A 14,076-nucleotide genomic window follows, 5' to 3' on the forward strand; every position below is an offset into this window, starting at 1 on the left:
TAGAAATGGAAAAAAACACTACTAGACTTTATTATTTTAAACTATTTAATGTAAGAGTGTTCATTTTTGTATAAGATTTTAGCTTCCCACCTCTCATGCAGATGCTTCTGTTTACTTTAAATATATAAATATCTATGTATGTATATGTTTATAAGGGCATCAGAGTATATGCAAGTATTTCAGGTGTAATATTACTTTGCTATATAACTCAGGTATATAATCATTCAACACTCATTACTATAAAAAATCATTTCCCCCCGATTTTATTCTTTTTTTGAGATCGTTTAGCCCTTAAATCATAATCACGATCAAATTTCGATTAATTGAGCAGCCTTACAGGACGGCCCTGAGATATATAAAAAATCATCTGAAACAAACCTCATCAGCAAGTATAAAGAACCAAATCTTGACCAGTAACACCTGCGTAACCTAGTTTCCTCTGAGTAAACAGCCGACGTCAGTGCAGTGCAAACACCCTGAATGAGAATAAATAAATAAAAGAGCAGCAGACAGGATACCTCTGTGTTTGTTCATCGAATGCCCACAGTTTTAAATTCAGCTCCAGCTCGGCCGCCTTCTGTTTTCTTTCTTCCACCGTTGCCAGCCAGTTGCCCGAGGCGTCGAAGGCCGCCTTCACCACCTCGAACTGCTGCAGGCCCGACTGGTGAATGTACTCCTGCTGCACAATGTCCAGCTGCGGGAAACACACAAGGCGGACCAAGAATTTAGGCTATTTAGGCAAATTTATACCGAGTTAGTTGTGGTTGTTGGCAGCGAGTGAATAAGTTGAAGTTGCTTTCAAGTACTCAGAACCACATTTATGCTTTTTTTTTTTCCTCTTTAAAGTCAGAGTGTTTACATTGAACAGTAGTTTGTCTCTTTGGAGCGAGTAAAACTGCAGGTGTCCAGGTTTCCCGTTCAGCACCAGAGCTTTGCTGCGTGGATCCACCATCAGGTCTGAGCGGAGACTTTCTCCTAAACAAGAGAGGGGGGAAAAGAAAAAGAAAAAAGAAAAGGGTAAAAAATCAATTGCTGTATTCATGTGAAGTGGTAGGAGATGGCTGCCAGTCCTTTTTACTGACTGGGAGTGGTGTGTTTTTCTCTGGTGGAGGTTCGGGCAGAAGTTGACACATTTAAAAAATAAATGTGTCAAACAAAGTTGAAATGTTGCTTTTTCTTTTGATGTGCCACATGTAGACAGACAAGTTTGATGTAAGAGACACAGAGAGGCACAACATGTTCAGAAACAGGACTTAAAGTCTGTGTAAAGTAAGATATGTGTCCTAAGTTTGACATACCACAGAAAAGTGTGTTGAAATTAGGCTTCAAAGTTGTGTAAAAATCAGCCTCTTTCTCTGCTCCCAAACGCCCCCTGAGTTATTTGAAACCCCGCCCCCTACCAAGTGTCACCTGTCAATCAAAGTCAACCCCTCTACCTGAAACATGGAGTCTCTCTCTCTCTCTCTCTCTCTCTCTCTCTCTCTCTCACTCTCTCCATCTCTCTCTCTCTCTCTCTCTCTCTCCATCTCTCTCTCTCCATCTCTCTCTTTCTCACTCTCTCTCTCTCTCTCTCTCTCTCTCTCTCTCTCTCTCTCTCTCAGTGGCTGCTCTAACAGTAAAGACTTTCTTTTTCCTTCTTCTTCATCTTAAAGTAGCTGCAAGTTTGTGCCAGAAACATCGACTCTTGTTATCAACTTTTCAAAATCTGATATGATTTATACGTCAGTTTCTTCAACGTGATCTTAAACTGATTATATTTTGGTTTTTGGAAAGTTGGTCGGACAAAAAAAAAAACGCTTCATTTAGCTCGGGGAAATTGTAATAGGCATTTTGTTGCACAATATTTTGACATTTTTTAGATACATTAGCAGATTAAAATCATTATTTGCAGCCCTAGTGAAATATTTCCCCTATTGTAATATTACAATAAATCCTGGTTTTCCCACACTGTCTTAAATATCTATCAGTCCTTCAGAAAGGAAAGTTCCTGTGTCACAATAACTTGTTTTAAACTTATTTTTTTGGCTTTCAGCAGCTCGAAAACAAACCAAACCTCTCCCCCTCCCTCTCTCTCCCTCTCTCCCTCCCTCCCTCCCTCCCTCTCCGAAAACTATAGAAGAAACATTTTCCCAAGAAGTGAATCTGCTGTGTCACAACTTTCAGCCGATAATGTAGCAGAGGCACAGCTGTCTTTTTTCTGATTTGGAGCCACGCCAAGTTATCGTTTAACGTTTAGTGTTTCTATCCTGCACCATGCTTACATTTTAAGTATAACTTCTTGTTTTCTGTGCTGACTACATGTATTTTTCCTGTTTCTGCAGGTCTGTGCTTTATGCTTATGGCTTCAATCTGCATGCTTTTCATTATTTGTTAGTTTTTTCTGATGAATATGTGTAAAAGTGTGCAAATGTGTAGGCTAGGAGTTATAACAGAATTGGTCATTTGTGTTAAATAAAATATTTCCTTTGACTAACACAATGATTCAAACCTTTAAAAAGGCCTTTACATTATTTGATTTAACACTATTGAAGTTAAATTATGAATATGATCAGATTTTAGTCTTTTTGGTGATGTTTAGATTGTTTCTGTTCCTGTATGTGAGTTTATTTGCCTCGTTATGTGTTGCATGCCGTCCTATTTCATCTATGCTTGTTTTTCTTTCAGTCTGCTGGACTCGAGTTTCTCTCACTACAGAGATCCTGATCTTAATTAAATACAGATTATAGTTTGCAGCTTTCTTGGCATAAATGGAGATTGCAGATAAAAGTGGGAACAGCTGATTCTCAAAAAAAAGGCATCACTACAGTTTTTCCCCCCATTTAATTTATTTTCTAGATATCTTTTATCATTTAATTAGTTATAACTGACATTTCTCATATTTCTGCACATTTGCAGCATCACAGTGAATAGCTAAATATAAAGACTAATTATGATCCGCCTGCAGTCTGGACTCACCTTTGACCAAACCCTGAATGACGGCCGACACTTTCACACAACTCTGGATGATCGTGATTTCTAAAAAAAAGGAAAGAAGACACAGAAATCAGTTAATGCAGCTTTCACTTAGTTTTTTTAATTGATACTGAAATTAAGTCTTGATTAAGTCTGTATAAATGTTCCACAGCTGCAGATATTACTCATCTATCTCAGTCAATGATGCTTTTAAGGCCCATTTACACCAATAATGATAACTGTATCTACAAATATACAATTTTAAATACCGTATTAACTGTAGTAGATGGAGGAATTGACACCACAACTACAGTATAGGGCTGGGCGATATGGACAAAATCAAATGTCACGATATTTTAGACCAAATACCTCGATATCGATATCACAACAATATCGTAGAGATGATTCTTGATGCTTTCACAAAACATTTACACTATGAAATCTTTGATAAATAATCATCAGTAATGTGGATATAATGACTACTGTTGGAGTTTAGTGACCTGATAGCAGAAGGAATGAAAGACTTTAGTTCTCCTCAAAGGTACCTGAAGGCATCACCGTGAACTGAATGATTGATGTCACCTTGTTAACTAGCATATTTGTGTGTTTTGGAGTTTTTTCCTTTTTCTTTTCTTTTTCGCTTCCTTTTGGTTTTTTCATTGCTGTCTGTTATTATGCTTGCAGGTGGTGAGCAGCACCACATCCTCGGCGTTGTGGACGTGATATAAGGCATTCCTGGTGTCCGAGCCGATACCTGTCAGGTAGCGCTATCTGTCTGCTATGTAAGTCAGGCATTACTCTAGCATAATTTTGCAAAAACCAAATAAAAGTGAAGTCAGTTTGGTCTGTAAACACTGAAACATCACACTGAATCACCTGCAAGCTTTTCTGGTTTTCTGTTTCTTTTCTCTGAGCAACTTAGAGCAGAAACACGTCAAACACATCAATATCTATTTTCCTAAGCTGCAAACTCAGCTGGAGCCGCTGTTTACAGAACGATAGGGTTCATAAGTGTTTAACTCACATCGTTATCATAGTCAGGACAGCACTTTGGGTACAAAAAAGTTTAAAGTTTGAGGAGTTTAAACCAGCTGGTGAAATAACTTTAAATACACTTTTCACTGGTTTAAAAAAAAAACATTAAAAAGGTTAAATAAACGCTGTTACTGTTATTTCCCAGCAGCTTGTGAAGGTTACAGTTCAGGTTCACAGTTTACTTACTGTTGTCTGCATGTGAGGTGCAGAACAGCGCTCCGTCAGGTGAGACGGTGATGTGAGTAATGGCGGCTCCGAGGCGAGGCAGGAAGTCCCGCTGGCTCTCCTGGTTGTATTTCCACTGGACGAGCACGGACTCCTCGCCTCCGCTCAGCAGGTTGGTTCCTAATAAAACAAAGCAAAGAGAGAGAGAGAGAGTGAGATGGAGGGGGAGAGAGAGGGATGGAGAGAGAGAGGGATGGAGAGAGAGAGGGATGGAGAGAGAGAGAGGGATGGAGAGAGAGAGGGATGGAGAGAGTGAGAGGGATGGAGAGAGAGAGGGATGGAGAGAGAGAGAAAGAGAGAGATAGAGTGAGAAAGAGAGAGATGGAGACAGAGAGAGAGAGAGAGAAAGAGAGAGAGAGTGAGAAAGAGAGATGGAGAGAGAGACAGAGAGAGAGAGAAAGAAAGAGAGAGAGAGTGAGAAAGAGAGAGACAGAGAGAGAGAGTTAAAAAGTTGCACGAAGAAGGAAAAAGAAAGTTTTAAATCTTAGAGCAGCCGCTAAAGCTACTAAATATTTGGTATTTTTATTTAAAAATGACTAAAACCATTATCGTACTATCAAAATAATTAAGCTATAAAAAAATGCCTGTTTTAATTTCCCAGAGCTAAATGAGGCATCTTTAAAATGTCATCAAATCAGTTTAAAATCATGTTTAACAAACTAAAGTATAAATCACATCAGATTTTGGTATGTTGAGGTTTTCTGGAACAACTTAACACGTCAAATCTCCAGTAATACTTCAGTAGTACAGAGAACTTGTTTACACCAATCACTAAAACCACTAAATGTTCGGTATTTTTGATTTAAAAAATTTAAAAAAATGACTAAAACCATTATTTTTTTATCAATGCATCTAATAATCAACTAATCATAGCAGCTCTAACTGACTCAGACATCCTCCCTTTTCACTTTCAGCTGCACCCGATCAGCTGATTATTGGTTGGACCTGCTTTACTCTTTATAGAGGAGCGTACAGGAGCTCTCAGTCTCTCTTCCTCCTGGCATCTAGCCCTGAAAACCTCACATTCATTTCATGTTTGTTTCATTCTCTTCTCTCTCTCTCTCAACAGGCTTCTTGACTCTCTGGTTAGTAGTTTTGGTATTGTTTGGCAATCTTGCAATCATTTTTTATATTTTGCTGGTCCGGTCTGGTCTGGTTTTGAGCCATCTGTTTCGTATTGTGGTCGTAACAAACAGTAAATATGTGTCATTGATGTGTTCGTACCTTCTGGAGTGAAGCTCAGTGAGCTGACAGCGCTGTGGTGCCAGTGCAGAGTCGAGTATGTGTACTCCTTCTTATGGTTGATGTTTCTCCTGGAAGATAAAAAACAAATATAAAAAGTTAATATATATATAAAAAAAGATATTTAGACATGCATGTGCAGAGTTTTCAGTTTGTGCATCACTGTCAGAAAGATATAATTCGGGCCCAAGCACTAAAACAGTGCAAAGTTGTGCAAAACGGCTCAACAGCGCCCCCTAGGCAAAGGAAAAAAATTGAGCCCCTCTCTCCAGATTGACATACCCAAACGAAATTTGGTACACATATGTAGCACGTCAAGACACACAAAAAAGTCTATTGGACGCATACCCTAACTCCAACAGGAAGTCGGCCGTTTTGATTTGAATTTTCGAATTTGGCGCCATATTTTGCAATTTCCATGCATCGTCCTTGAACTCCTCCTCTTAGAGATTTAATTTGACCCACTTCAAATTCACTCAGAATCATTTGAAGGCATTAGAGATGAAAAGTTGACTCAATCTTTTTCCTCTGCTATACCTGGTTGCCATGGCGATGCAGCAATTTTCAATGTTTGGCCATAAAACCTTACAGCTTTAAATTGTACTTTATGGCATGTCAAGACACAAAAAAAAACTCTATTGGACCCATACCCTAACTCCAACAGGAAGTCAGCTGTTTTGATTAGAATTTTCCTGGTTGCCGTGGTGATGCAGTAATTTTCAATGTTTGGCCATAAAACCTTGCAGCTTTAATTGTACTTTATGGTTATTATTGAGGTTGTAGTGGATGGTGCTGATTTAATGGAGTGAATTATATTAAGTGTCCCTCATATTTTGCTCCTCTCATGTATGTTAATGGGGTGGACAAAATAATAGGAACATTAATTAAGTGCTTGTGACTGTATACACACTTTAAAAAGTGATTTACAAAGAAAAAAAAGAGAATAATTCAGCTTAAATAGTGAAATAAGCAGATTATAGACAAATAAAACTAAGATAACAGACAATAAATAAAAAACCTGAGTCAAAGTTTCTGTCACATGTTTGATGTTTGCTGCTGCTGTCAGCAAAATAAACGGAGAACACGTGAGCAGCAAAGGTTTACATTGATGAGTAAGTAAGTACATGATCCAAGGCCGCCGTGTTTCAACACTCACCACAAACGAATCTTTCCATCCTCGTGTCCCGTGGCGATGCAGTCGTCCTTTGGGTGACAGGTGATGCATGTGAACGTGTTTTTACCTCCTTTCTTGTTGTCTTCTTTGAGGGAAAACCTTTAAATTAAAATAAATTAAAATCAGACGTGAAGCAGAAATAACTCACAAAATATATGTTTTTTAAAGCAAAATGTGCAAAATGATGAATTAATTCATGTTTAATAAAATATCATCTCCACATCTGGCCTAGAAGAGATATCAAAGTGTTGGGAGGAATTGCTGGAGGCTACATGGAAGCAACTATTACCATTTATTTTGGGACTGCCCAAAGAAATTATATCCTACTGGTATAAATATATGTAAGGATATATAAAGGAGCCGATTTTCATGGATTAATGAGTGTCTGTGTGTGTGTGAGATACACTGATTGCTACTTAAACTAAAATAAAAAGGTAGAGCAATAAAAAGAAGACAATATTTATTTAGATAAGGCTTAATGCACATATTTCAGTTACTTCTATATTATTAGGTATTTATGTAAATGTGATTTATGAACTCAAATATCTTGCACACCTGGACTGTGAATGATCTCCCTAATAAAAATAAAGATATATAAATATATCATCTCCTTGTTGTTGCTCACCTGTATGACTTCTGCTTCTTGAAGAAATAACACTCCAGCTGCAAACCTTTAGCCGAGGCGATGAACTCTCCCTGTGAGGACGATAATGTTCGATTATTAATCACATACACACACACACACACAGGATCAACAAAGTCAGGAAAGCTTTTATTAAAGTGTATTTTAAAAGCTGCTCGAGTGATTTAAAGACTTAAAAATATACAATTACTCATTTAGCCATTTGAAAGCAGCAGAAACATTCATAAACATTCATTCTCGCTTATGTCTGCTCTCTTTGTCGAATCATAGGGACAACAGATGAAAACTATAACCTTTGGGGCTAAATCTGACATATTTACAGTAGTGTTTATAATATGCACTGTCTTTAAATTCATCACCTTTTAAAGTAGATATGTTGAACTTGAACAGCAGTCTCACAGAAATATTATCATTCATTTGGAGTTTTGTGTCCATCTGTTTTTCCTCTCAACCAGCCTCCTGAGGCAAATATCTGGCTGTTTTAGCCGCCAAATCCTCCACTATGTTCACCAGCTGTTTGGTTTGGTGCTGAGCAGGAAGTGTACAGTGGCTTTTGAGAGCTTTATCTTCAAAAACAAGACTATGAAAGGGCTGAGAGTGAACTAGAAATTTGCTATAAAGCTCCATAAAAGCTGCAAAGTCGCTGGTAATTCTCTGCAGGTAGCGACTCTTAAATTATACACTGTTGTTTCATGAACTCTTATTAAAAAATATGGATTATAGCTGCTTTAAGAGTGAATATAAGTCCATTATTTGGCACAAAACTGGGGCCTTTACTCACTTTCATGACACTAAACATTCATAAGATCATTAGAGGTTTTCTGAGGATAGAAACAGTTTGAATTGAGACGACCTCTCAGTTTATTTTAGCAGATTCAGATCAGTTTTTTTGGATGATTTGATGATTTCACGCTCAAAGACATGAACGACTCCAGATGTGTGCGGTGTCTGTGACGGTGTACGAACCCCTCGGCCGAAGGCGATGGCTTCCGGGTTGGAGCTGACGTCGGCGAGCACAGCAGAAAGCTCTCTGGCCTCCACCAGCTGATCTCCACTCTGCGGCAGATGTAACGCAACCAGCTGGAAAAGCTCTGCACACACACACACACAGGGAGTCAAACATCAGCCTGGTTGACATTCTTACCCAGTGACCTTTTACACAGTTTTTTCACTACACAAACAGTTCATGATTTGATTTGTTTGTCTCTGGCGCCTCCTAGTGGTCGGATTAAAAAACACACATATTGATTAATGGGTTGGAAAAAACACATTTAACCTGCATTAAAAAAAACTTTTACATAGGTCTAACTCTACCACATTCAAATGATAAATATAAGATGTAAAAGAAAGAAGAAACAGGCTCATTAGTGTGTTTATACATCCAGTAACGTTACTGGAAAGAAACTGTGAGACAACATATAAAATTATTGAAAAATCAACCTGATTGCCTTTAAAACGGAACAAAATCTAACACCTTTCCTTTAAAGTACAACTGCAGCTAACAATTCATTTTGATTAATCTGATAACTATATTCTCAGTGAGTCGTTTAGTCTATAAAACTTCTAAAAACTGTGAATAATGTCTATCATAGTTTCCTAAAGATCTTCAAATTGTCAGTTTTGTTTCGACCAACAGTCCAAAACTCAAAGATAATCACTGAAGCAAATCTTCACAACCAACAGGCTGAAACTGGAGGAATATTTGACACTTTTGCTTTAAGAATTACATGAAATAGTTTTTATAATATTTATGATTATTAAAATAGCTGCTGATTAGTTTATAAATCAATAAACGTGTCGAGTAATTGCTGCAGCTCCACTTTCATTATAAATGCTTTGCTCTGCAGCTTGGTACTCTTTCAACATTATTATTGATGATTTCTGGTTTGGCCTCATGTAACTCAGTAAGGAAGTTTGTGGAATTTATCACTTTAGTTTTGTTTTTATGTCAATGAAATCACCAATATTAAAATCAATACAGTAACAGCAGCTGAAGGAAAACTTTGGATGAGAGGATACATTTCTTCTGCTGAGTGTGAAACCTACCAGATCTTTTTTCACCTAGCGTTGGGGTAACGATGAAGACGACTCCATTGTGGTTTTCAGAGGCGTAGATGGAGTAAATCGGGCAGCCGATGACATAAGTCTGGAAAAGACCACAAACAGCTTCATGAACATCAGAGAAAATAAAATACAGATCAATCAAATCGATCCAAATAAACTTCTCCTTCAGCTCTGTGTAGCGGCTCATTAAGTCGCACTCTAAGCTCAAAGAGGGGAGGCAGAGGTGGGGATACACGAATCAGACTCACCTTAATGAGAATCCCATCTGTGAAGTCCCAAACCCGGACAGTGCCGTCTACTGAACAAGTATAAGCCTGCAAAAACACAGAAGAAGAAACATTGTCAATTGCCTTTATTTAGACGAGGAGACAGACTGAGGTAGAGACTCATTCATGTACAGCCAATTAGAGCAATAAAGCTCTAATAATATGAAGTGAGTAAGTAAAACAGCTAAAAATTGCAGGTTATAAAACAAACCTTCAACACATTAATATTTAATATGTTGTAGGCCTCCGATTTAAAGTTACTTACATGTCAGATTGATTTAATTCATATAGTCCATTATCACGTATTCGCCTCAAAGGGCTTTCTTATTTAAATGACTCCATACAACTAACTGTTTATGAAAAGAGATGAACACATAGTTGACAATTAATCAACTAATTGTTCCAGCTAGACAACATATTTGATCTAATTCAGGAAAGACACTAATCAAACAAATGCATCATGGATTTTGACAGAAAATATGTATATGCATGCTCAAATACGTCACTTTTATGAGTAAATTACAGGTTCACACTTTAGCCAGCTGTGAGGTGAGATGACTGTATACATACCTGCAGGTGGTTCGTCGGTCTGATCAGCACACCTGTGACCAGGTCGGTGTGTCCGCGCAGGTCGTGGATACACTCCTCTGTGGAGGTGCTGAACACCTTCACACATTCTCCTGAGGCACATAGCAAAAACCTGCAGCACAAAATACACAATTTAGAGGTGGAAGAAGTACTCAGATCCTTTGCTGAGGTAAAAGTACTAATACAATAATGTGAAAATACTGCATAACAAGTAAAAGTCCTGTAGAAAACCTAGTATTATGAGTGTTGTAGTATGCAGTATTACAGTAAAAGTACATAAGTATTATGAGTGATGTAGTATGCAGTATTACAGTAAAAGTAGTGGTTTGGTCCCTCTGACTGATATTATTATATATGTATATATATTATATATGACATCATTAGATTATTAACAGTGAAGCATCAGAGTTAGAGCAGCATGTTACTGTTGTAGCTACTGGAGGTGGAGCTAGTTTATACTACTTTATATACAGTTAGCTAGTTTAGTCCAGTGGTTCCCAACCTCGGGGTGGGGCCCCTCCAAAGGGTCAGCAGATAAATGTGAGGAGTGGTGAGATAATTAATGTTAGACGTCTCAGAGATTAAATAAATTGGAGATATTTAATGTAAACATCAGAGAGTTCAGTAGCAGCTACATGCTAACAGCTAGCCGTTAGCTCCCAGGCTAATTAAAATCCTCTAAAAACAACTTTAAACTTTATCCGGGTATAAACACAAACTTACTTGGAGTCGCTGGTGATGACAGGCTCTCTAAAGTTTATTTTACTGCCTCCTCTGTGAACCACGCGGATCTCCCCGTGCTCCACCATGTTTTCACCTCCGACCTGTGACGTAGCTGCTGCTTCTTCTTCGTGGATGTTTTTTTCTGGTGGTTGGTTTGGTGACGCAGCTCATACCGCCACCTGCTGGATTTATTTGTTGTTGACCATTAAATTAATAGTTAAAGGTTACTGTAAATGAATACATATAAATAATTAAAAATATTTCTGGTAAATATGTGTCTCTGAAGCAATTAATTAAAATGTTATTTCTTCTTTCATTGATCATAAATTATTAAACATTATGGACTCTATCACGTACAAAGATATTAAACTTATATTCATGTTAAATATCATAATCTTACTCACATCTATGATTTTTATTATCATTATTCATATTCATCTTCTTCTTAGTGTTGTTGTTATTATTATCATTATTTTATAGTAGTAATAAAAGACAGAAGAAACATGAATTAAATCGAATAAGAAGATAAAACTTATAGAATGATAATAATAATAATAATAATGATGATAATAATAATAATAATAATAATAATAGTAATAATAATAATGTTAAGATATTAATTTATTCTGTGTGTCCAGCATCATTTCATTGAGAACCAATAACTTGCAGCATTGGAAATTGATACAATTCATAAGTTAAACAGTTTTTTAAAAATCGTTTTTTTTCTTTGTTATGTTTTTCTCCTTCATTCATCTCTTCCTCTGTTGTCTTTCCATTGCTCTTTTCTTCACTCTTTTAATGCTCAAATTGTCTTATCTGGAAATCATTCTTATCAGTCTTATTCTTTCTTTTCTCTAACTAACTATATTTAATGATGGACCCTAAGATTTATTCATTAAATCTCTTTTAAATCTCTCTAATGTTTGTTCTTTGGCACAAACACCTGAATATGAACTAAAATGTACTTTTTATGAGTCAAGGACAAACTATAGAGGCTTTCAGCTCTGAGGCTTCAATTTCTTTAAAGTCCCACTTCACTCAAAAATGTGTTTTTGTTTCTTCAGTTAGATTTTTGTTCTCTCTTTACTGTACAGAATAGACCCATAACTATTAAAGGTAATATTTCAAAGGTGACCAAATTAGGCAAAGTTGTCTGTAGTAGTCTGAAGTATTTTATACAATTTTACCTGTAGGTGGCGCTACATGATTTAAAAAGTTTTCTATTGGAGCAGCAGCTGTTGTTGTCTTGTCTTTTTTTTAACCATCTTTATAATGATTTGGTAACTTTTCATCTCATCTCTAACTCTCATTTATTAACAAAACAAATTATTTTACTACATTTTTTCATTAATAAGAGATATATTCTTTGAGATTGTTTTCTGACTTATTAACTAAACTTGATGTTTTGGAGTTTTTGCTCAAATTGTTTTCTTGAAGTGATTACATGTTAAAATCTTTGGACTTGAACTTTGAAGCTTTGAAATCAGTCTTCCAATAATCTCAATTTTTAGCTTCAGTCGCAGGTCAACAGCTGAGCTTCTGATTCAGACGCTCCAGGTTTTATGGTGGTTTTCAACATCTTCATTTTATCCAGATAATGTCACTTTGCTGGCTGTATAGTAGCTTGTACCTCTTTGTAACTGATGTAATTGTTTTCTTTCATGTCTAAATACCAGTTTACTGTAGTGGTTGATATGAAACACATCAGTGATTTACAGAAATAACTCAAACAAGAGTCATTACATTCCCACCACCCCCGGCTGATGAGATCTAGTAATTAAACTGATTATTAACCGTCTCTCTGTTTCAGTGGCATCACAGACAGTTGTGGAAACTAAACAGAGTATGGAAGCATCTGTTGTTGTTGTTGTGTTGTTTTTAGTACATTAGTATAACTGTTGGGTTCTTTTTTAGTAATACGTTTTTAGTTTGTTTTTTTCCATTAGATAGTCAGAGATGTGGCTGTAGTTACTGTAAACCAGACCATTTCCTGTGAAGGATTATTAAAGTATCTATCTATCTATCTATCTATCTATCTATCTATCTATCTATCTATCTATCTATCTATCTGTCCTCATAGAAGTACCTTACAGTTGAGATCTAAGTCAACTCAGCTAAAGAGAAGAAAATAATGTAACAGTTCAATTAAGACCTGTTTCATTTTGTTGCTGTTTTTATTGGCTTGGCTTCATTTCCAGTCCAGAGGATTCAGATCTATCAAGTCTATTCTTTCTCTACTAAAGCAACTTCAAGTCTGATCCTTCATGAACAAAACCAATCATTGTCAAATGTTGGAAACCAAGCGTTCAGAGCAGTCTGAAGCCGGTGCTTTTTACTCACAGGGATTACTTCTACATACTTGACACTTTGGCCACATTTAATAAGAACATATGACTCTGAAACATTATAACTTAAAATATGTAAAAGCATAATTGGTCCCCTTTAGTATTAATGTTTGCTAAATTAAATGCTTTATTCTCAATTCACCAATACGCTCTTTAAATAGATTTTTTTTAAACGTCAAACAATTTCATAGAGAGAGGGAGAGAGAGTCATGTTTTCTGTTGCGCATGTTTAGTTTTTTTCCAAATCTTCCTCTTCCTCTCTGACACACAAATTAAAGTCAGTGTGACTGTGTTTGTTGAGTGTGTGTGTGTATGTGTGTGTGTGTGTGTGTAGAGTGATTGTGATTGAATGGGCACATTTCCAGGTAACCCGAGTACAGCCCCTTGAGCGCTGAGAGTAAATGAGATCACTTCCTGAACTGTCAGGCACAATAAAAAACGAAAGTCAAAGAGGGAAACAAGTGCACATGGTAAATGAGACTGACGGGAACGCAGCGCAGAGACACCAAACAGGTAAATTAATTAGTAAACAAATCTAATTAATTATTGTAAAAGAGAAAAATATATATACAATACAAAAAATATACAGCTAAAATAAGATTTTTTTGTCACTGTAAGAATAACAAAGTGTAATAACAGGATGCTTTATGTGTGTTTGAGGGTGGTGACAGTGACACTGGTGGTGGTGGATGGTATTCAGGTATTTCTCATATTGTTAGGATGTAAATCTATTTACACATTATGGGGACTTTACTTTACGTTACTTATAGGGACCAAAAGCAAGTCTCTTTAATTATCAATTTTAGAGAAAAAATTACT

At 36.6% G+C, this 14,076-nt stretch overlaps 1 protein-coding gene across 1 annotated transcript in view; it reads right to left on the reverse strand.

The window, feature by feature from the left end:
- Window positions 1–11,021, reverse strand: part of wdr75 (WD repeat domain 75) — a 29,873-nt gene extending 18,852 nt beyond the window's left edge. Inside the window, exons 1-12 of the mRNA XM_053328478.1 lie at window positions 10,913–11,021; window positions 10,172–10,301; window positions 9,584–9,649; window positions 9,318–9,417; window positions 8,238–8,362; window positions 7,254–7,324; window positions 6,611–6,727; window positions 5,437–5,525; window positions 4,174–4,332; window positions 2,956–3,015; window positions 860–975; window positions 519–694 (exon numbers count right to left, since the gene is read on the reverse strand). Coding sequence (XP_053184453.1) covers window positions 519–694; window positions 860–975; window positions 2,956–3,015; window positions 4,174–4,332; window positions 5,437–5,525; window positions 6,611–6,727; window positions 7,254–7,324; window positions 8,238–8,362; window positions 9,318–9,417; window positions 9,584–9,649; window positions 10,172–10,301; window positions 10,913–10,998 — 1,295 coding nt within the window. The 5' untranslated portion in view covers window positions 10,999–11,021. The remainder of the gene's footprint in view (window positions 1–518; window positions 695–859; window positions 976–2,955; window positions 3,016–4,173; window positions 4,333–5,436; window positions 5,526–6,610; window positions 6,728–7,253; window positions 7,325–8,237; window positions 8,363–9,317; window positions 9,418–9,583; window positions 9,650–10,171; window positions 10,302–10,912) is intronic.
- Window positions 11,022–14,076: the final 3,055 nt, after the last annotated feature.

Source organism: Scomber japonicus, chromosome 11 (assembly GCF_027409825.1).
Source record: "Scomber japonicus isolate fScoJap1 chromosome 11, fScoJap1.pri, whole genome shotgun sequence".
NCBI lineage: Eukaryota > Metazoa > Chordata > Actinopteri > Scombriformes > Scombridae > Scomber > Scomber japonicus.